Below are 24,491 nucleotides of genomic sequence, written 5' to 3'. Positions count from 1 at the left end.
AAATCAGGACCAAAAAGGCAGCAATTAGGCATGCTGCTCTCCACTGCCTCTGCCTGGGCCCCTGATGCTCAGAGGTGGCAGACAAGGGAGAGGTGCTTGCAGGAACCACAGACTGTAGTGGAGTCTGCACCGCAATAACTCCAAATCCTAATCTACCAACCCAAGTATCCCCCACACACGTTTTTAGAGGACAAAGCAGAATCTCCCGAAACAATTAGATCCATGGTGGAGCCTGGTACTGCATGAATTTAATTAAACTGCTTGGCACTACTTACTTGAAACGGCTTCACTGATACTCCAGCTTTGTTCTTCTTCTTCACTACCTCAATCAGTTTACCAACAATTTGATCAACAACATAATCCACATGTCTTCCCCCCTGCCGAATAGGACAAAAGAAAACAGACTCGTATAAAATCCAAAACACCCTTTAATCATGCACTGTACCCAAAATGTTTTGTAAATATATTCTACAGGAAAGTCACAGGCTATAGCCATGTTAGCACTGCCCCAGTGTGTGCCTGTCCTTACGTATACTGGCTACATCAATGTCGTACATCTTAGATATTGGCTTGTAGGGGAAGGGGCTATTTATCTATACATGTGTTTTGTACACTATTTAAAATAGTGACCTGTTATTGCTAAAGCAGTGTACAGGAACAAAAGTACCTATAACTAGTTGGTCCCACAGGTTAGAACCCACAGGATTAGCCTATCCTGCCTTAGGGTTCTATCACTTTAGACCCACCCAAAAGTAGATCCAAACTCCCAGTACAAAGACAACCTAAAAACAACTCAATCTCCTCAGGTCTCACTGGAGCAGAGATAATTCAAGGCAGGGCAAGTCTACATTATAATAAATAAGTCAAGCTCCTCATCTTAAAATGCTCTTATAGATAACCTGGAATTTATGTGTTTTTTTTCCCCAAATGCCTGCTCAATAATGTATATACTTTTAATATTTGTGTTCCTATTTCTTAAAGGAATTTAGGAGATTTTCCTGGAACTAGAGTTAGCTTTCAAGCAAATAATACGCTAATTTCAGAGATTCCGCCATAAAAGTAATTTGCAATTCTGAGGACTCCAGATTTTGCTGGTTTTGAATGAAGGGCAAACAAGAAACCTCTTAGCCGCTTACAGGAACTGCTTCATCTAGAAGACATGAGACTGTTCCAACATCAATTTAGGAATTGCAACTAGGACAAGAATCGGAGGAAAGGACAACAGTGCTCTGCACACAGTAAGTGTTCATATACTACTTACTGAAGATATACAAGGCTGACAAAGTTTAAAGTTTTTTGCTGCTTGGGCATTTCCTATTAAGGCAACAAGAAACACTGGCAGTGAAAGCCTGGAAACCAGTAATTATAAAATATGTAAAAGGGTGGAAAACTCTTCTAGAATCCAAAGACCGTTGCACTCTATTCAGGGAAAAAACCCTATAGCAGGGAAAGACTGCACTTGGGAATGACTTGGAGCTTCTGGTTTGGCGGTTTTGGGGTTTTTTGTTTTGCCTGATACCAACATTTTTAGAATCAGCCTCCTTGATGACCTCCCTGTCTCCTGTCTCTCCCCACTTCAGTCCATACTTCGCTCTGCTGCTCGGAACATTTTTCTACAAAAACATTCTGTCCACGTTTCCCCCCTTCTCAAGAACCTCCACATCAAACGGCTTTACCTTACCACAGGCTTTAAAGCATTCACTTTGACCCCTTCCTACTTACCTCCCTAATTTCCTACTATAACTCAGCCCTCACACTTTGCTGCTCTAATACAAACTACTCACCTACCTTGATCCCATCTATCTCACCACCTAACCCCTCGCCCACATCTTGCCTCTTGCAGACAATCACTTTCTCCACCTTCAAAGTCTTATTAAAAGCACATCTCCTCCAAGAGGCTTCCCCAACTAAGCCCGCATTTCTTCTACTCTCACTCCCTTCTACACCACCCTTGCACTTGGATTTACAATAAATATGACTGATTGATTGCTAATTAATCAATCCACAAAAAAAACACTATCGGAAGAAAATGTTCTGCTTTCACCTTCAGGTGCTGCTTGGGTTTTAAGCATATTCTGGACCATAGCAAAAGAACACATTTTTTTAATGAAACCTGGCCATTGAAATAACCTATTTACTCACCTTTGTGGTTGCAATGCTATTTACGAAGCTGATTTGCTGGAATCCTTTCTCACTTAATGCGAGACAAACGTCCCATCTTTCATTTGCAAGTTCGTGAATTACTTTCAAGGCAACTCCGGTTTCATCCAGCTTGTCTTTTACATACAGATCTACATAACTGCGAAATCCATTTACCTAAAAACTCACCAGAGACAGATGCATTTAATCTAACCTTATTACAGAGAAAATTCAGACCATCAGAGTCAGCCCCCTTCTCTCCATGCCTATTTCCAGCCCTAAACAACCGATAGTTATTGCCCCCGATCAGTCTTTGGCCCAACCCCTCACAACTCCTCTTCTGAACAAATTTAATTACTGCTGCCCTGACTTTCACCTCCAACCACCCACATCTAGTCAACTGGCAGGTATCGGAGAATATGTTTTTCAGCCAGAACCAATATAATGGTATAGGTTTCTCCCAACACCTTATTAATAGAAAAGAAATAAAGTCTTTGGAAATTCTAGAGGCCTGGAGATTTTTGTCCTGTACAGGTGAGCCTGACCTATTAAACCAAAAGCTACAATCCTACTTTGGACCCAAGCTGAATTTGGACAGCTTTCCTACAAGCCCTCTAAAGTGATAGTACCCTCTAAAACTGAAATGAGCTCCAGACAAAGAAGAAGCAGACCTGCTCATTTGTAATATATCAGTGGATGAACATCCAGAAATTTTTGGGAGCAATACTAGCTCCCAGTCTTGGAAGCTTGGAAGGAATACTAGTCTTGGAAGTGAACCCAAGACGAGCAGTAGGTCTTGGAAGTGAACCCAAGACTATCTCCAGTTTCATTTAGACTTACTTTTGGTCTGATTCAAAACATATATATCACAGAGTAGGGCTGGACTAGGGCTTGGTTCCAGATTTCCAGTCTGTATAGGATGTTACTAAGAGGGACTAGAAGAGAGAAAATTGCCTTCTCCCTTCCCGTCACTGGAGATTCCCTTCTAAGCTCAGGGACTCCCAGGAAAGTTGCCACTACCTCATCCACCAATGGTGGGAGAAAGCAGTTCAAGAAGCTGAGGCACGATTTGGGAGTGGGAGAACCTGCAATGGAAGGCAGGGGAAATGGAAAAAGATGAACCAGGTTGACAAGACCCTGTTATCCGGAATCCTTGACCATCACCAATCCTAAACTCTGTTCTTGCTCATATAATTATTAATGAAAAAAAACCTAGCTCAAAGTACAGTAAAATGCACAGAGTGACATATAAGGTAGTCTGATGTGAAACCACTGAGCCAAAACCACTCACCTTTGCCTACACCATCCTCACTGCTCTCCACAAAATAAATGAAAACAATCTCTCTCTCTCTCGAACACACACACACACACACACACACACTCTCTCTCTCTCTCTTTCTCTCTCTCGGAGCTAGGGGACTTGTTATATTGTGGGTCTGAACATATCAACATGCTTTTTAAATTCTGGCACTATGTCATAATGTGCTCTATTGTATTTGCATACACACATTTATATTTTCAATTATGAATTTAAGAACTATTTTAAAAGACTCTTACAGGTAATTTCTTTCCATTGAACATGACTTTGACGCCTTTGCATGAACCAGCCAAATCATAAGCTCTTCGAGTCATGAGGGCCACAATATCCTTGTCGAGCTTTTCCATCTTAAACTTGGCCAAATCTGGCTGGAAAGTTATGCATGTGTAGTCTTCTCCTTCAAAATGTTTAATTTTGGGCTCTGAAGTCTTCATCATATTATTCACCCAGGTCTTTAAAAAATGGTTTCAGACATTAATAAAGCTAGATTGAAAATATCCACAAAAACTCTACATGTCAAATTTTATGCAATAAAGAATGAGCAAGATTTGTACCTTTGACAAATATTCAATATCCATCAATAATCACATTACAAACAGAATTAACTGGCTTCACTGAGTCTAACAGTAGTTAATACATAGATGCTTTGAGGAATTCAGTTAAATTGAAAATGCAAGGCTATGTCCAATAATGAGCGAACAAAAACCAAACAATGAATAATCCGGAACACTCTTGCTAAGGAAAAATACCTAAGATGTTACTTGTTTTTGTTCAAATTTTGCTAAATTTTATGCAATTTGAAACATCCTTCAATGTAATGGACTCAGATAATGAGTAAATGTATCTCTGACAGTATATTAAATATAATGTGCTTTTCCAACCCTTTTTTGGCTGTTCCATTACCAATACACCAAGAGTGGTTTGTGGATAAACTGCTCTTTTTTCTGACCATCAGAAATCCATAGGAAAAAGACTCTTAAAAGCAGTCTCTTGGGCTTTGAGACCCTTGTGGGACAGGGACCGTATTTATCTTGTATCTACCCCAGTGCTCTTTCTTTAAAAGAAAGATTTGGTATTTGTTAAGTGCTTATCTTAAGTGCCAAGCACTGTATTAAGTGCTGGACACAGTCCATGTCCCACATGGGGGTCAAAGTCTTAATCCCCATTTTTACGGATGAGGTAACTGCGGCACAGAGAAGGTAAGTGATTTGCCCAGGGTCACACAGCAGACAAATGGAGTCAGGATTAGAAAACATGTCCTTCTGACTCCTGGGCCCTTGCTCCATCCACTAGGCCACAATGCTTAGTATAGTGCTTGGCACGTAAATACTTAAACACCACCATTTATTTATTTTTATTTTGGTAAGGTGAGAATCACATTTCAATGTATATGTTTGCAAGTATGCATACTGAAATAAAAGACAGTGGCACCTCAAAATTCTCAGGAGACTCCCATGAAAACGATAGTTGGAAACCAATAACGAAGGGATAGGTTCCTCTCTCACAGGTTCAAGCACATTCTCCCCCTCTAGGCTCGTTAGAACAGGGAATGTGCCTGATATATTGTAATATTGTACTCTCCCAAGTGCTCAGTATAGTTCTCCACACAAAGTAACTGCTCAGTGAATATGACTGATTGATTGAATTTCTAGAAAAAGATGGCTTTCATTCCATTTTTAAATACGTTGTCCGAAACCACCCATTTGTTCCCCAAATTTTACAATTCACAAAGCAACTGAATGAATACATTATCGAATACAAGTTACTGATATTGTAAAATATAAATTAAACTTGTGACAATGGAGAGATGGATTCACATGGATTCACTCTTTAGCCCTAAAATACCATAGTGCAAATTCAATTAAAGACTGCTTCAATAGATATATTTTTTTAAAAAGGTGGAGGAAGGAACAAAGAACAAAAAGATTTTCCTGGAGCTCTAAAAGTATATCTTACTACTTTAACAGAAAAAACAGCTCCAAGTAGTACAAGATGATAAATTTTATGAAATGGCCAGGAGTGAGCCACTGGGTTCTCAACCTTCCTATTTTGGCGAAGTGAGAGTTAGCCTAAAATTTCCCAAGAAAGGAGCAAAGGATATAGAAGTACCTGTTTAAAGCTATGTTTGTATTCTTTGCAAGCTGTTTCAACTGTAAATTTCGTACTGAATATGTTACAAAGCTTTGCTCCATAACCATTTCGGCCACCTGCAAAAGCAATTATCTATGTTAACAAAAATAATTTCATTAAAAAAATTCAAGTGAAGCATCGTAAGGCTGTCTGCTGTAAAATATATCCATTTTAATTCTATCATGTTTTAAAAAGAAATGATTTCAAAAGGGAAATCCTCAATTGGGGAACTTATTACCTACATTTCAAAAGTCTAGTTTCATTTCAATGTCAAAATACCACGAAATTCAGCATTAACGATGCAAAAAATCAAAACATTAGTATCATTCTATTGTCACACATCCCATCTCGCTATATTTTAATGTTTAGACCTGGTAAGTACATATTTTCCTGAATGCCCTTTACAGTTGATTCATTCGATTTCACCATGTGCCTACATGGGGCAAGCAGCATACTCAGCATTTAGGCAATCCCATTAGAGAAGTGGTCTTAATGCCCTGAGTAATAATGGAGGTGGGCAGTACCAATCCTGCCTTCAGGCCAGTCACAGGAATCCTTATTTTCATCAGCAAATTGACTTGATGAGAGCTTTTCTACCCAAAAGGGGAATGGAAGAAAGGCGACCAGAACTACCAGCATCCCTACTGAAAGGGGAAAGCTGGTCAATCATGTTCTCCCACACAAATGAGGACGCATATAGGAAAAGAAATTATGAAAGGTTTAGAGGCCCCATCTCCACAAGCTTAAATGGATGGTCGAACAGCACAGCAGAGTTAATTGCAATGTACTTCATTCAATTCTCAGACCATGGGTTTTGGACTTAAAAATCTGAGCACAAGTACTTGGGTCCGAGCAGGTGGAATCTGCTCAGATCCCTTTGGTCTTTCTGAGCTGCCAAACAATTTGCCTCTACTGACACATAATGAATTGCCAGTGATGCTGTCCAGGTGTTCATCTGGATTAAATGGTAGCTTCATATTCACTTCCACTCGATGGCTGTACAGGAAACCTGGTCAAGTTAACTTTTATTTGCATCCCTACATTAAAAGTCCACGGCAAAGCTTCAGGTTATGCTTTCAACATTCCCCATGTAACGCACTATATTTAGAATGCTTTTAATGAATTCTGTATCAGTGTATACATATGATAAGGCAGCAAAACAGTATACATCAGTTCTTGGACTCTCGCCTTGACCTAGATCTTATCAATCATTGTCCTGACCCACCATGACCTATCCTTTATCTATTGGAGAATGTGTCCATTTATTGTTGCATTGTACTCTCCTAAGTGCTTAGCACAGTGCTCTGCACATAATAAGTGCTCAATAAATATGACTGAATGAATACTGCTTCCATCTGCACTTCCATCTATACCACATATACCAACTTTTCTAAATGGTATCAGCCAGGCCTTTCAACAGCAGCAAGTAACCCGGTCTCCAAGCCTTCTTTGAGTTTATAGCTTGGTTCCAAATCACTTCCTTTAACCTTCCACTGGCCTCTTGTTACCAACACTATTTTTCACTTGCCTATGCCATTCCCCATTTTAAAAATACTTTCCCTCAAGCAAACAGGACTTCCCTTCTTCCCAAACACTTCCAAGAAAGCCTATGAGACTGTAAGCTCATTGTGGGCAAGGAATGTGTCTGTTTATTGTGCACTGTACTCTCCCAAGTGCTTAGTACAGTGCTCTGTACACAGTAACCGCACAATAAATACGATTGAATGAATGAATGAATAGGGGCCAGAGCTTCCTCCTCTTTCTATTAGGGTAGGGGTCAGAATTCTCTGGCTCATGCTAGCATCTTGAAATAAAATGTTGTTTGCGAGTATAGGCGCCAACCCACATTTCTGGCACTGAGACAGAGATGCCATTAGCTTTGCCTCCACAGCAACAGTTCTGGAGGGAGTTGGGCTATCCCACTCCTCAGAAAACACCTGAGGAGGAACCAAGATGGGGGCTCCATGCTTCACCAGACAGCTGAGTTGGCGCAAGCTGTTTTCATCCACCAGCAACTTCTGTGCCTACCATGAGCCTGCAGCAAGCAGTGGGGGTGCCAACGTGGGCCAGTCAAGCAGGGCAAGGATGGAGTCCGCAGGCCCACACACACTCAGGGGCCCACAGCAGTTCTTGTGCGGGGCCCTGCATGCACTGATTGTGGCTACAGGTAGGCTAAACCCTGGGGAGGAAAGCACTGGGACAGGGGTGAGTTCAGCTGCTATACTGGGTGGATACCGAGCACCTGTGGGCCCCTGTGCATCAATTCCAGGTGCAGCCGAGTTAAGTGGCAACAGAAGAGGAAAAGGAAGTAAAGAGATGTACTCTATTTTCTCTCCCCAATGCCACCTCTATCTCTTTCCCCTTTTCCTCTCACCCGTTCTTCCCTTATAAGTAGCTAAGACTGACACCAGCCTTACTAAAGTCTCCATCGCCTCTTCACCCATCTCCTGTTGGCACTAATGCCCCACTGGCTGGAGTGGGAGGACGGTGGGGACACCGATGAGGGCTAGCATGGCACACCAGACTTAATTGCAATGAACTTCACTCAATTCCCAGACCATGGATTTTGAACTCAAAATCTGAGCAGGAGTACTTGGGCCCAAGCTGGCTGAATCTGCTGAGATCCCTTTGGTCTTTCTGGTCCGCCTAACGGTTTGCCTCTATTTACACAGAATGAACTGTCAGTGATGATGTTCCCTCCCTGCCTGGACGTTTTGGGAACTTAGGGGAACTGGACAATTGGAGGATAAGTGAGAGCCAGATGGGCAGGGGCAAGAGCCAATTGAAAAGTGGTCAAGTGTGTGGTAGCATCCAGGGTGCGTGGGGAGTCTCCTCCCTCCACATGATGTGAAGAACAGAAACTCCCTTCCTGGGGCAAGGATTCCCCAGTAGGGAAGGCATGATTCAGGACCTAAGACAGGGAACCGATCAGTGGTTTTCAGCCCCCACCACAATCTATCCTTCCCATATCCTTCACTTCCTTTATTCTTCCTCCCTTTTTCCCCATCATCCCCTTTCTCCTCCTCTTCCTTTCTTTTCCCATCCAGTGGCAACAATAGCTGCTGCTATAAAGCAACTGCATGGCTCAATGAAATTACATTGCACTGCACACCTGATGTGACATTTATTAAGTGCTTACTACATCCTAATCACTGAATGAAGTTGCATGTCATGTGGGAGGCCATAAATTGAATGGCTCTGAGCATACCAACTGCTCAGAGGTTTTGTTTGGCTCTTTGACAAAAAGGATGCTGATCCCTTGTGCTAGAGCAACAACCTCCTTCCTTAGCCTGTTCTCTCTTCTCTTTTAGTCCAAGTTAGTGGCAACCATTTTGAACTTCCTACTCCCCTCGACGCCAGACAGGAATACCCACCTGCTGCTCCATCCTCTCTCTGAGACCACTGCGGTGAGTGACATCCACCTAAGTCCTAGCAGCAGACATTCTGGATGCCCTCCTATTATTCCCCACAAACTCAGAAGCTGTGGTTTCATGCCACTAAGGACTAGAAGATGATGGGCTGAGTGGGTCTGAGTTTGAAACTACTTGCACTATGTTGCCAACTTGTACTTCCCAAGCGCTTAGTACAGTGCTCTGCACACAGTAAGCGCTCAATAAATATGACATGATGAGGAGGAGGAGGAAGAGATTAGTTAAAATAATAAATTACGTAGTAAGAAGGAAAGCGGGCAGAGAGAAAAAGATTACAACTTAGAAACTGAAAGACAAAAGATGAACTGGAGATAGGCTAGTGAGCAAATGGCTGGTACGGGGGGGAAGAGAGAGAAAATGTGTGTGTGTGTGTGTGTGTGTATCTATATAAAGTAGGAAAGAGTGGTGGACGAAGAGAGAGAAAGTGTGTGTGTGTGTGTGTGTGTGTGTGTGTGCGCATGCATCTATATAAAGTAGGAAAGAGTGATGGACATAAATGGCCAACCAACTAATCAGAAGTGGCTGGTATAACGGTCTCCCATTTTTTGAAAGGTGGACAAATCCACCTCTGAGACTACGTGAAGCAGAAATTTTATAATGTAGATAAATCAAATAACTGTAAGCTTATAAATGTAGTAAACCAAAGAGGTTATAAACATATACTACATGTGGTGATTTTAACAGCTTTGTCCCGCTCAATCTACTATTACTGACCTTGAGTGCCCTCTGAGAGTCAGGTATGGTTAAGCATAAACAGAACTTAAATGTGTGAAAAATATTTTACTTCTTCGTGCAGAGCAAAAGAAATGATGATGCTTCAAAATTGAAGCTTTGAAATTTCACTAGCAAGACTTTTATGGAAATACTTATAGAAGAATGTTTATTTATAGACTGTGACAACAATAAAGAGACTTCTTGGCATAAACTGCCTAACACTTTGCTTTCTTAAAATGCTGCCTAAATAAAGAATCTACCCAGTGCCTATTTGATTCAAAAATAACAGTCACTGATCACAATAGTTTCTGTGAATAGAACAGAAATATCACCCAAAAACATCCCAAATTTAGTAACTTACCTGTAACTTTTTTCTCATCATCATCATAGTTACTGGATGTTAATAGCTGTCCAAATATTAAAGCAGGAACATACACTTTCTCTACTTTATGTTCCACTACTGGAATGCCTTTCCCATTATTCCAGATGCTGATGATGTTAGATTCCCTGAAAATAAGCATCGCAATTTTTTTTCATTTCATTGAATGGATTTTCTGAAATGTATATCAAGTGAGTCTACACTTGTCAAACACACAACTAGTAGTCTCTTTATCAACTTGAAAGTGACATAGTTTTGCTTTGAATGTCATCCTTCGAGGAAATATTTGCTTTCCATAGTATATTCAGCTTCCATTTTATAAACACTGCCGCAGATACTAACATAAGCAATTTGTACAACAGTCTGTTCAATTGCGGAACATTACATTAAAACTCACTCTCCACAAGAAAACCTCTACTTTTTTATTCTGTCATCCATGTGCCATGAATACTCTAAGCAATATTGATTAAATTATACTTCTCAAATTTCCTTTCATGCTAAGATCAATTATAATATTTTTGAAGAATCCTATTATTAACTAACAATTAGGTGAGGAAAATCATCCCAATATAAAGCTTCCTGAAATCTCTGCATTCAGCAACGCTCCATGGGAATACTGCAGTACTAGAAAGAAATTGGTCTTTCAGAGGCCAAAATCCTCCGTTCATGTTCAGGCTTGTACTAGTAGTAAGCTGAAATTACTAGACTTTTGGTTTGCCTACTTGATTTTAAATGTCCCCAAATAGCAAGAGTACATGTTTGATGTTATTCATCACTCTACTTAAAACAGATGCCCAGCTCTTAGATATTATCCCACTCAGGAGGAATGTGATTGACAAAACGCAAACATGTAAAGCCAACAGCAGTTACCCCAGGCAAAAAGAATAGTGTCAGAGTGTGAGTTCCCTTAGGGCACGGATATAGTGTCTACACATTCTGTTGTGCAGTGGTCTCCCAAGTGCGTAGTACAGTGCTCTGCACACAGGAAGCACACAATAAATATCACTGATTGATGGAGTGACAAAACAAGTTTCAAAGGCACATAACCTATACGGATAGCAGAGCTCAGGATAAATATGCTAAAATACAGTTTGCAATACAGTGGTATTTGTAGGTAATGTATATGACATACATAGCTACCCTTTGGATTTGAAGATGATGCTACTTACGGTGAGATTTTAATTAGCGTTTGTAAATATGGCTACTAAAGTCAATGCCTCTTTGATATGCTCTTCCTCACTGTTGGCAACACCCCTTGCTGTACATTTGTTGTCTACAGCACCAGTACTGTTTCTCCCCCTTGATTATTACTAATAATGTGGCATGCTCCCCAAAACCTGGTTCCTTTCTGAAACTCTCAAAACCATTGAGACCCTGCAAGGATGCCCACATTCCACAGTCTTTCAACGGTTCCCCAAGCCAGGAAGTAGCCAAGCCCCAGATGACCTCCCTCTTAGTTTCTTCAAGTCCCCAGGGCACGACCAAAATCACTAAGGCAACTTCAAGACTCCTGGAGCTGGCCCAGATGGAGTAAATGAGAACCTTTAAAAGTCATGAGTGCTACCTGTCAAGTGTCAGGTGAGGCACTAACCCTCTTCCCTTCTTTTCTCCCATCTAGACTTGTGAACCAAAAGGCTAGAACTCTGATAACTCCATTTTTCATCAGCAGTAGACACTAAAATTATAACAAGTCATTTTAAAAATCTAATGGATAATAATTGTGGTATTGGTTAAGCGCTTACTATGTGTCAGGCACTGTACTAAGCGTTGGGGCGGATACAAGGAAATGGGGATGGACGCAGTACCGGGCCCACGTGGGGCTCACAGTCTCAATCCCCATTTTATAGATGAGGGAACTGAGGCACAGAGAAGTGACTTGTCCAAGGTCACACAGCAGACAAGTGATGGAGCCGGGATTAGAATCCATAGCCTTCTGACTTCCAGGCCTGTACTCTATTTGGAAGAATTGTTAACTATTCCAATGAAGACCATTTGTATTTACAATTTAGAACAATCAATCACTGTTATAAAGGAGGTACAGAGGCTCAGGGGAGGCAATCAATCATATTTATTGAACGCTTTTTGTGTGTAGAGTACTGTACTAAGCACTTGGGAGAGTGCAGTATAACCGAGTTGGTAGACACGTTCCCTGCCCAGAACGAGCTTCTTCCCTTCTTTTCTCTCATCTAGACTTTTGCCCCAAAAGGTGAGCACTCTGATGATAACTGCATTTTTCAACAGCGGGAGACAACACCTAAAGCCCAAAAGGTGAGCACTCTGATGATAACTGCATTTTTCAACAGCGGGAGACAACACCTAAAGCCCAAAAGGTGAGCACTCTGATGATAACGGCATTTTTCAACAGCGGGAGACAACACCTAAATTATAACAAGTAAATTTTAAAAAATTTAATGGATATTGGAAAAACTGTTAACTGGTCAAATGAAGACCATTTATTTAGAACAACCAATTACTCTTTCATTATAAAGGAAGATAAAGCGGCTCAATGAAACATTGCCTACAGAGTTAACTATAGGAAATGTAAAACAAATGCTTAACAGAGAAATTCAACTTAGTAATTAAGGAATGTACTTACGGATCAATAGAAATTTTGATACAGGTCATGTTTTTATCCCTCTGTTTATTGTCAGCGGCATTAACTAAAAAAGTCAAATGTTTTATTTGTAAAAAATAACTGCTTAATGCGCAAACCTTTATATAAATGACAGTGCATTTAAACAACCACACGTGCAGTACTAATGGCAAAAGTGCCCACATTTTCATCTTTAATAACTACTTGAACCTGGGACTAGTGCTGCCAATACAAAATTAAGTCCATTTTGATGTCATCTGAAGTAATTTTTATGACTAGTTTGAAACTAAAAAGACATTGAATAGTCTTCACCAACCAAAATTGGGGGGGGTGGGGGGGGGGGGGCATTGCAGTCCAGAATGAAAAGAAGTAATGAAACATAATCTAAGTGCATGTGAGTCCGCATGTTTAAAGTAAAAACGTATACTATTAATGTGCTGAGTACTGCCTAGATAATCATTCATTCATTCATTCATTCAATTGTATTTATTGAGTGCTTACTGTGTGCAGAGCACTGTACTAAGCGCTTGGGAAGTACAAGTTGGCAATATCTAGAGACGGTCCCTACCCAACAACGGGCTCTAGAAGGGGGAGACAGACAATAATTGAAATCAATAATAAAAATGTGACTTTTAGTACTTTAGAAGTTCTTTCCTCAGCTCAAATCCTAACAGGCACAAAATTTCATTTTCAATTTAGGATATTTATGAACAAAAGTTATCACGTAGTAACAACAGTATTTATTAAGTGCTTACTGTGTGCAGAGCACTGCTCTAGGTGCTCGGAAAGAACAAACAGGTGGTAAGTGGACATGATCCCTGTCCCTTGTGAAGGTTCACAAACTAAAATTTCCTTATTTCTCAGTGGTAAATTCTACATGCTAGAATTCTAGTGCTCCTTAAGGTAAATCAAAGATCCAAAAAGCCCATAAATTAAAGGACAGATACTAAAATGTAGCATCCATAATACTTCCCATTCAGAACATTATTGTACTACTTCCAAACTTTGTTCTCTTCTAATGAGTAGTTGAATAGACCTAACAAAATAATAACTACAAATGAAGAAAACTGTAGTTGAAAATTTGACACTCTTCTTCATCAGAAAACCATCTTAAAATGTTCTTTTCTGAAGAACTTTTTAGGTGCTATCAGAATACACCAAAATGATGGAAATTGATTTTGCCATCACCCCCATTACTATAAGTAAACTTAAGAATCATACATTACGAGCTCAACTAAGACAGATCGAAAAGGATTATTACCATCTACAGTGGAAACAGTAGTTGAGCTGAGTGATGGGATACTTGTTTTAAGTACTCAGACCAGAAGAAAGTAGCAGAAATGGCAACATTTCCCACCCTATAAACACTGCCGTGCTAGACGTGTTGGACCTAGTTGCTCTGCTCAAAAACTTTTTCACTCAGCAAGACGGGTGAAAACTGCAGGCAACTTTTATGAATGTTTATAGCAGTATCTAGGACATTCCTCGTGTTCTGGACATGTTTTGAAGTAGGATACACACTCAGGATGAAGGGTAAAACAGTAGCATAAGCTATTAGCACTGACTGAACAGGCCAAACTTTTTCCTTTAATCTTTAAGCATACTTACCAAGAATTTCATCAAAGATCTTGTACAAGCCTGGAACAAATGTAACTTCTCTGCAATTCATTCCTACATCTTCATCATAAACCCACATTAACTGCAAACAAAATGCAAAGACATCTGTAGATCAAAAATGCCACTACTACAATTAAAGTCTATGTACTACTTTAGAAAGTGTCTTAGAACTGCACTCTACATGTTTAAATACAAAAGTACTTAGACCTTCAAAAACAAATGCTTTCAAAGCCAGAGATATAGCGCAGTAGCTACTTTCATATTTTATTAGCATTTAAGCATACATACCTAAAAATTGAGAAACTGTTCATTTAATACGAAGATATATTTTACTTCACCAGATCATTTATTTCACGTACAAAACAATAATTCTATTATAATTTAAGGTACTGGAAACTTTAAAAGGCTCAATTGTACAACTGTTTATGCTTACAATGAGAAAAATCATGTTAATAGTTTTAATACTTCCTCTGAACACAATAGCATGTGTCTTTGTATTTTGTTGGCTAAGTACTCCTTTTGTCATCCCAATCCACAATCAGTAGTGAAGAAAAATATTTGTGTTAATTATTGGCACCTCACACCCTATCCCTACTACTATACTGGGATAAGGGAATTCAGTGTTCATTCAATCAGTCAACCACTAGTATTTATTGAGCGCTTTGTAGATGCAAAGTAACTCTATTAAGTGCTTGAAAGAGTACAATAAGAGTAAACAGACATGACCTCTGTCCTCCTAGAGCTTACAACCTACCAGGGGAAACAGACATTAAAGTAAATTACAAGTAGGAGAAGTAATTGAATATAAAGATATGAACGTTAAGTGCTTTGGGGGTTTGGATGACTACCCAAGTGCTTAGTGGGTATGGGTTACAAAGAAGGGAAGATGAGAAATTAGTCAGGGAAGGCTTCCTCTAGGAGATTTGATTTTTGTGTAGGGCTTTGAAGATGGGAAGAATAGTGGTATTTTGGATGTGAAGTATGCAGGAGGGAAAGAATGAGCAAGGGGTTGAGGGGGAGAGGTAAGAGTGAGACACTGAGCAGGTAGGAGCGAAGTGTGCCAACTGAGTTGTACTGGGAGAGGAGTGAGGATAAGGGGGAGATTGTGGATTGCAAAATCCTGGTGGGCAGGGAATGTGTTTATCAATTCTGTTGTCCCATATTCTCCCAAGCGCTTAGTATAGTGCTGTACATGCAGAAAGGGCTTAATAAATACCGTTGACTGATTTACTAATTAAGTCATCCTGAATAACTACCAAGGGCCACTTGCCACAAGACAGCAGGGATGTGTCAAAAGCTTATTTGCATTCACATACAACTAAATGCAATGCATGTTAACTGTAGTAGTAGATATCAGCAGCATCAGGCACTGGATAGACCATATTCACCTAAGGGCACTCCTGCTTGGGGCAGTAAAAGTTTTATTCAGTAATTAGTTTGATTCATTCAATGGTATTGCAATCGTATTTATTGAGCACTTCCTGTGTGCACAGCACTGTCCTAAGCACTTTTGTGTTGTGTCAGATTTCAATTCAGTTTTCACTGAGTGTAGAAAATGCAAGTATACTCAGAATTGGTCTTGGTCACAATGAAGGGTGTATCTGACAAAACCAGCCTGCTTGCATATAGGGTGCCACAATGTCAGGAAAAACAGTTAGAGCATATGTATGCATGGACACAGTGTCAGAATGAATACTACAAGTTCTTCTTACCATGATTTTGCAAGTACTGTCATCCAAGTGCTAAAGAACTGGATGAACTTCAATAAACTATTTCCCTGAACTTAAAAGCAAATACATACATCTCAACTTTAATTATTTTTACAGGTCTTCTAGAAATTGACAATCACAATTCTAATCTTATTCTAATTCTAATCTTATTCTAATTTGACAAAAATCAGTGAGGTCTTCCTCAAAAGCTATCCAAAGAATGCCCAAGGAATTCAGATGATTTTTGAAGCAACTCACCTGAGTTAATGGCTCCACTGACCCAATGTACGTATCAGGACGAAGGAGAATATGTTCAAGCTGGGTCTTCTTTTGATAAACTCTCTCGACTGACAACTTCTTTGAAGAGTCATTTTTATTAGTGCTTTCCATCTCTTCTTTTTTGGAGGCATTGTTTTGATCAAACAGAGTCTGAAAGAAAAAGCATTATTTTAACCAAAAATATTTTCAACTATGAGACATCTAAAAAGAGCTCAAACAAATCTTTTTTTAAAGTTCAAGAACCAATCACTTGAGTAGTAACAGTTGTCACGGAAATAACTTTGGTAGCTGAGTGCAATATACTGTACTAAGCACGTAGTACAATACAACAAAAAGGATTAAGTTCCCTGTCTACCGAAAGCTTACATTCTACCATGAATTTGAAATACTTTCATTCATTCATTCAATCATATTTATTGAGTGCTTACTGTGTGCAGAGCACTATACTAAGCTCTTGGGAAGTACATGTTGGCAACATCTAGAGACGGTCCCTACCCAACAGCGGGCTCACAGTCTAGAAGGGGGAGACAGACAACAAAACATATTCACAAAATAAAATAAATAGAATAGTAAATATGTACAAGTAAAATAGAGTAATAAATATGTACAAACATATATACAGGTGCTGTGGGGAGGGGAAGGAGGTAAGGCGGGGGAGGATGGGGAAGGAGAGGTGGAGGAGGGGGAGAGGAAGGAGGGGGCTCAGTCTGGGAAGGCCTCCTCCTCCTCCTCCTACTACTACTACTTCTTGGGTTTAAAACATTGCCACGCTGGTGTAACAACTTAATCTCCTCACTGTACCTCGCTCTCGCCTGTCCCGCCATCGACCCCCGGCCCACGTCATCCCCCGGGCCTGGAATGCCCTCCCTCTGCCCATCCGCCAAGCTAGCTCTCTTCCTCCCTTCAAGGCCCTGCTGAGAGCTCACCTCCTCCAGGAGGCCTTCCCAGACTGAGCCCCTTCTTTCCTCTCCCCCTCGTCCCCCTCTCCATCCCCGTCTTACCTCCTTCCCTTCCCCACAGCACCTGTATATATGTATATATGGTTGTACATATTTATTACTCTGTTTATTTATTCATTTATTTATTTTACTTGTACATTTCTATCCTACTTATTTTATTTTGTTGGTATGTTTGGTTCTGTTCTCTGTCTCCCCCTTTTAGACTGTGAGCCCACTATCGGGTAGGGACTGTCTCTATGTGATGCCAATTTGTACTTCCCAAGCGCTTAGTACAGTGCTCTGCACATAGTAAGCGCTCAATAAATACGATTGATTGATTGATTGATTGATTGATTGCAAGTAAAATAGTCATATCATTCCCTGCTACTGTCTTCAACTGGCAAATCGCTAAACTCCCCAACACTCTACACCATGACTGCCCTGTATTACGCTTCTGTAAAATTTCCTCCCTTAGTCTCCCACAGCAGTTTTTAAAGTGTTTCTCTCCACCCTCTTTTACCTGCAGTCACCTTACGCTTCCCTCCGTCAGCCACTTCTTTTTTTTTTTTAATTTAAACTCGTTTCTCAGATATGGTTCCCCTCTTTCATTCCTTGCAGCCCTGGGAAGGGGGTGCCACCACCCTTCCTTTCTACCATCCCAATCCATTCCAGCCCCAGGCCTGTGCCGTTCCTGAGATGCTGAGGTGACTTTAAAAAAGTAGCACCAGGCAGCCGGGAGACTACATGAACGTAAAAGGGTGCACCAGAGTCCGGAAATAGATTTTTTAACACGATAAAAGCTGCTGTGGAAGGAGCAAAGTTTAAAGAAGGGCTGAGGGTATGCAGCATGGATGGTGAGGAGAAGATTTTACTTGATTGCCAGTTGGGAAGCCAGACAAAACTACTTTGCTTCCACTGAAATAAAAGTGGGCCACATAATCACACCCCTCCAACAGCTTTTCTCTTTCATCTCTTCTTTCTACTCTTGATTCTATGCCTTCTTGAATGCTAATGCCTGATCTTTGAAAAACCTGTCCCTCCAGTCTCAGCCCAGGTAATGTTATTTACTGAGCACCTGGGCACAATGTCCTATACTGGGTGATTGAGAAGATAAACAGAAGCATGAATCATTTTACCTGCCCATAAGAAGCTTACACTTCAATGGGGGAAGCAAACATTAAAATATTCACGGTCTGTTTTCACCATCACTGGTAACAGTATTTACTGAGCACCTATTTGGTGAAGAGCACTTTACTACAGATCTACAAACATACAACAGAAGGAAGACATGATCTTGGCTTCTGAAGAGTTATGGGAGTGGGAAAGGACACCTATGGCCCAAAACACAGGTCAAGGTTAGCTATAAATGATTTTTAAAAAACCAGAAGTAAACAAAGAAATATGTATCAGATAAAAATCAAGATTTACATCATATGAGTAAAGAGACAGCAAATGGAGTGGCATGGTCCAAAAGGTTGGGAGACTTTTTTTGGGGTGGGGGGGGCAACTTTTAGAAGGGGCCTTGGAGATGGCAAGGGACTACTTTGGCAGAATTGAGTAGCAAGAGTGACTTATACGGCAGAAAAAGTTACTTCGTAATACCGTCTTACTTAAAATAGCATTCTTTATTTCTCGCCTTCCCTTTTCACAAGAGCACTGAATAGGTCCAGCCCACCTGCAGGTTTCAAATCCCTGGACTGGATCATGTTGTTTCAAAGCGGATACATGCAGGCTAAACTAGGGGACTCCCATTCCAGATGAGAGCTGTAGTCTGAGGTAGAAATAATAATGATGGCATTTATTAAGCACTTACTATGTGCAAAGCACTGTTCTAAGTGCTGGGGAGGTTACAAGGTGATCAGGTTGTCCCCCAGGGGGCTCACAGTCTTAATTGCCATTTTACAGATGAGGGAACTGAGGCCCAGAGAAGTTCAGTGCTTAGAACAGTGCTTTGCACATAGTAAGCACTTAACAAATGCCATCATCATCAAGTGACTTGCCCAAAGTCACACAGCTGACAATTGTTGGAGTCAGGATTTGAACCCATGACCTCTGACTCAAAAGCCCGTGCTCTTTCCACTGAGCCACGCTGCTTCTCATAGAAATGATCATGGACTGCACTGGACATGGTCCAGGACTCAGTTCCAGGGAATGTGCACAGTTGCCCATTTGCCTATAAGTATCAGCAGCCTACAGGACAACTGCTCATCCATGGCAGCAACCACAAGAATTGATGGTTAAATGTTAAGTCACGGGCCACTTCCAATCTACCTCAGTACTTTAACCCACCAGTCTAGCACTGGAAGGAACCGGAACAGATTGGGTCAGGCCATGGATTTCCATCCTCTGCAGGTCTCTGTGTCAACACCTTTTTAATCCCCTACTCATGACTCTTTTGCGGAAAAAGGAGGAAGGAAAGGATTCACAGATCAAACAGCAGAAGTAAGAACTCTAACAAGTAGGCACTTTAGGACAAGGGTCAAATCAGACTCTCAGGGTGATGACCCTTCCAAAACCAACAATCCATGTCCAGAATGCAACCGTTTTGTTCTTAAAGAAGCAGTGATACTGATTTGCATGTAACACAACAAAGGATGGTGAGACACTGAGAGAGGAAGAACTATAAATAAGGGCCAAAGTCAAAACGAAAAAGCATTAGACCACTTGTAAAAAAACCCCATGTGCATTCACTTAGTGAATCAGCTCCAGAGATATTCCAGAAGTACAGACCCTAAAGAAGCTCTTAGAAAAAAGTCTTTTATTTGGAAGGCCTCTGGAAGTCTTCTGTGGGATCTTTTCTTCCAGAGTCCCCCTCAACTGAACGAATCAGACCCATACCAGGTGTTCATCGACAAAAAGAGGAACCCTCTCAAGTTGCACAAATAGTTACAATTCAGCTCAGAGTCCTATACTAACTACATCACTTTTCCATTTAGCACTGTGGCTTCTTTGGAAGAAAGAGCCAGAATCGGAAGCCACTGAGTCAAAAGGTGCGTGAATTGAAATGGTACATGTGCATTTTCAAAAGAGACTGAATTCAACGCAAATGACATACCGGTGACATGCGATAGCTAGACCTGGGCACGGAGAACATTTATACCAATGAAGCCCAGCCACGGGCTTGAGATTTATGTGGTTCACCCAATCCTCTGTGGTGGCCTGCAAGTCCTGTTACTCATATAAGAGAAGCAGGAGTAAAAAGATGGGGAGACATAGGGAAAAAGTACTTACCCCTATGTCCTCCCTGCACTGCTTCATCTGGCTGGAAATCCCAAAGAATGAGCAGCTCTCTCTTTTCCACCCAGTCATCTCCTCCCAAGCAGCTATTTAAGCTGCGAATACTGCTGGGCTGGAGTGGCTCAAGAGATGTGCTTAGTAACCTAGGACTAGACTGATTACTCTAACGGCCAAGTAATTGTGTCTAAAAACCATATCTGGTATACTAAAGTGAGGCTTTCTATTAGAGAAGACAACATTCTACTTCAATAGCTCACAGGCTTGAACCCAGTGGTATTCATTTTTCATTTTCTGGGCTTACGTGTAAAATAATGAAAAGCATATGGTTAATGTTTCATGAGCAGGATGACAAAACAAAAACAGATGCTTTGAGGTCATTTATATATGTATAGTTCTAAATCAACTGCGAATTGGCAAATTTAAAACAGAATCACTGAAATTTATATGCACCATGGACACAAGCTAGATAAATACCACTGGCAGCTAGAAACTGCACATGTCAAAGTATTTATTCAACATACAAAAGTACTTAGATCTTTCAGAAAAATCCTTTGGGCTAGTGTTTTCTTGTGAAATAAAAATTTTAAAATAAAGCCAATTTCTACCTCTCAACAAAAGAATTTCAGCAATCTTACTAAAACTGGTCTTGTTCTTTCAGGACAAAGTGTAAGTTAAGAAGAACTAATCTTTTGGCTACACAGAATAGTGTAATAAAAGTTGTGAGTATTTGATGCTACTACGAAATTCAAAATGCCATGGGGAAAAAAAAACTCAATGGAAAGAGAGTCTACAAAAAGAATATCTAATTCAAATTCAATCCAGTGAAAAAGTAAATTTAGCCAAAGGTTCTGACAAGCATCTCTGCGAGGAAGGTTCCAAAAGCAAAAGCACTGATTTTCTTCACATACCTCTCTCTGGTTCCAATTTTATTAAGTTCACAGGTTAACCTCATGTCTACTATGGCATCTAATTCAGTCTTACAGATAGCTACGTATCCTGGTTCAATAGTATTTTATGGAATGCCAGTTGTAAAAAGGCTGCTTTTACTTATTCTACCATCTTCTGGGAAGCCTGAAGGTTTCAAACCAGCTTCAAACCCAGTAAGACATTGGGCATATTAAATACATTTCCCAGGAACCAAATGAAACTTATTAACTCTGGATAATAGTTGATTCATCCAGAGTTTCTCTCAAAAAAAGAAAAGAGCACTGGTCGAATTTTCTGGGCCAATAGTTTATTTCACAATTCTGAAAATTGGATTCGTCGCAAGCTTTTTGATGTTTTTTTGATAGACCATACTACATTGTTAGTGCTCAAAAATGTTAAATGGCAAATATTATACCCCAATCTTATTTTTATAATTTATGCAAAATAAACAAGGTGATCAATCTGGGTTTACACCTCCTTTCATAGAACCCCTACAGAAAAAGCATTTTCTCCAGATTTAAAACACTCCAACTTGCTACTTTGAACTCAATTCTTGATTTGTACTCAAAGAAATGTGAGTCGGAGAATCGATTAGAACCAACTTCAAAAAAGGTGAATCCAGGGACTTGTCCTTCCAAGACACTCCGCAGACCTGGAGAACGGTCAAGAAAAGGTCTGTGAGCACCTTTTTAACCACCCAGAGCTTCCACGGGATGAGAGGGTGGAAGGTTACACACACACCCCTCTCTTGTCTTTAATTTGGCTTGGAATAAAAATTTTTAAAAAAGCTGGGAAGTTCTGATCAAATCTGTCACACTGCCATAAATAATGCCATAAATCCATCTATCTTGGATAATTAAGCTCAGTGTCAAAAGGTACATCCACATTAACGAGCACCTACAGAACCTGGATGTGCACATCTACTTTTTTGGCTACTTAATGTGTACTTCCCTCCCCAATGCTCCTGTCTACCCCACTGCTGAAGCCTCTCTCAACATCCCAGCCCCATCTACAAGCCGCTCCAAGAATGGTTCTCACAAACTTCAGGTTAAAACTTCACTATTAAATATGCCATGACTTCTGTATCTAGCAGTTATGAGGAGCGTGCTACACAAGTAGCCCCAGAGAAGGACTGAGGGCTTTCAAGAGAGTGCCCACCAAGATTTTATGGTCATCAGCAACAAGCTAGCAACCTACATTTCAAGTTCTGGCCTATCCTGTTCTTAAAGATCTTCAGGGAGAAAGATTCCACAATTTTCTTTTATGGCCTATTCGGTGCTTAATGATCCTCCCAGTCAGGCTTTAGTGTCAGCAGATTCTATTTGAGGGAAGCAGAGAGGAGACAAATAGAGCACTAGATCAACTCAGGATGACTGACAATATATCCCACTGCAAATAAATGCCTCCTAATGCAACCCCAGATGGTTTGCTCAGTCTCTTCAACCTTTCGGTCTCCCTTACATCCCGGCTTTAAACTCCCAAACAGCTTCCCTTCTCCCTCCCCTAACCTTCAATGCAACTAACTGGAAAAACAGTATCCTCATTCTGAAATGCAGTTTTGTCCCCAGCAGAGCACTCAATGGACACAGCATGGCTTGGATACAATTAGAAAGTTCACAACTAGGTAATTTGTAGCTCTTCAGATCCACAGGCACAACAAGGTTTTGGTATCACAGTATACCCGGGGAAGAACTAAATTCTAGCCTTATCCACATCATATGGCAAGCAACTAGCTCTAAAGCAATTAAAATGTAGGTTATGGATTTTTAGACTTTTACTTGATTTAACCCAATTTCTACCCCATACATAAATTACGGATAATCTCAAAAAAGTGTTAAATTTTTCTTAACATTTTCATTGAATTGGTATCACGGCAATTTAAGAATCCTTCTTATTTGTGTCCTGTTAACTTTGTGACTGTCACTATCCCCGCTGACAATCGTATTTATTGAATGCTTACTGTGTGCAGAGCACTGTACTAAGCACTTAGGATAGTACAATATAACAAGAGTTGGTAGACACGTTCCCTGCCCATGATGAGCTTACAGACTGGAGGATAAAACTGACTGGCATTCTTTTTTCAATTAAGACAACTGGAAGGCTAAAGTTTTTGAATATATAATAATAATGGTATTTGTTAAGCACTTACTATGTGCAAAGCAGTGTTCTAAGCGCTGGGGAGGATATATGGTGATCAGGTTGTCCCATGTGGGGCTCACAGTCTTCATCCCCATTTTCCAGTTGAGGGAACTGAGGCCCAGAGAAGTGAAGTGACTTCCCCAAAGTCACCCAGCTGACAACTGGTGGAGTCTGGATTTGAACCCATGACCTCTGACTCCAAAGCCCGGGCTCTTTCTACTGAGCCACGCTGCTTCTCCAGGGATCGTCTGGTTGGCTCTTCCGGGCCTCCACCGCATAGACGGTTCTTCTAGACTGTGAGCTCGCTGTTGGGTAGGGACTGTCTCTATTTGTTGCCAACTTGTACTTCCCAAGCGCTTAGTACAGTGCTCTGCACACAGTAAGCACTCAATAAATACGATTGAATGAATGAAATGAATTGACATGGATGCACAATTTCGGAAGGGGCTAATGGTCTTTGGGACGGCGAGAGAATATATCTCACATACATTTTTTTTCTGGAGAATTTCCCTTCTCCCCAGTGGCAAAACAGTCTCCCATTTACTTGGAAACTGGTATTGATGATCAGTTTTTGCTTATTTCTTGTGTGAGTGTCTTTCTTCTTGGTTCTCAAAGATTCAAGGGCAAAAAGCAGTTCTTTTCTTTTGCTGAACTTCCCCAACCACCTAAACAAAGAAGTTTTATTCTTTGCCTAGGATTTCTCTTGTCAGCCAAGAAGTTAATGTGTCGCTGAGGCCTGCTACATAGGCAATATCTATTTAATAACGTGCAAATGAATAAAGCAACAAAACAAATGAACAAAGAATGGCCTTTGGGAAAATGTCAGTGTGTTGCGTACGGGTAATCAAGCGCAATGTCAAATTTAAGGTCTACAGATTTCTAGAGATCACTTTTATACCTATGAAACCTAGACTTACTAAAGACACATCATATTTCTTTAA

The 24,491-nt window shown here is 40.5% G+C and overlaps 1 protein-coding gene across 1 annotated transcript in view; it reads right to left on the bottom strand.

Moving 5' to 3' along the window:
* The window catches only part of TOP2B (DNA topoisomerase II beta), an 89,953-nt gene that overhangs the window by 43,510 nt on the left and 21,952 nt on the right, over nt 1-24,491 (bottom strand). Inside the window, exons 2-9 of the mRNA XM_038767590.1 lie at nt 16,289-16,459; nt 14,313-14,403; nt 12,708-12,771; nt 10,094-10,239; nt 5,567-5,664; nt 3,697-3,909; nt 2,143-2,316; nt 276-377 (exon numbers count right to left, since the gene is read on the bottom strand). Coding sequence (XP_038623518.1) covers nt 276-377; nt 2,143-2,316; nt 3,697-3,909; nt 5,567-5,664; nt 10,094-10,239; nt 12,708-12,771; nt 14,313-14,403; nt 16,289-16,459 — 1,059 coding nt within the window. The remainder of the gene's footprint in view (nt 1-275; nt 378-2,142; nt 2,317-3,696; nt 3,910-5,566; nt 5,665-10,093; nt 10,240-12,707; nt 12,772-14,312; nt 14,404-16,288; nt 16,460-24,491) is intronic.

The sequence above is a fragment of the Tachyglossus aculeatus genome, chromosome 2 (assembly GCF_015852505.1).
Source record: "Tachyglossus aculeatus isolate mTacAcu1 chromosome 2, mTacAcu1.pri, whole genome shotgun sequence".
Classification (NCBI taxonomy): Eukaryota; Metazoa; Chordata; class Mammalia; order Monotremata; family Tachyglossidae; genus Tachyglossus; species Tachyglossus aculeatus.
Note: the sequence above shows the minus strand (reverse complement) of the source record. Positions and strands in the feature narration are given on the sequence as shown.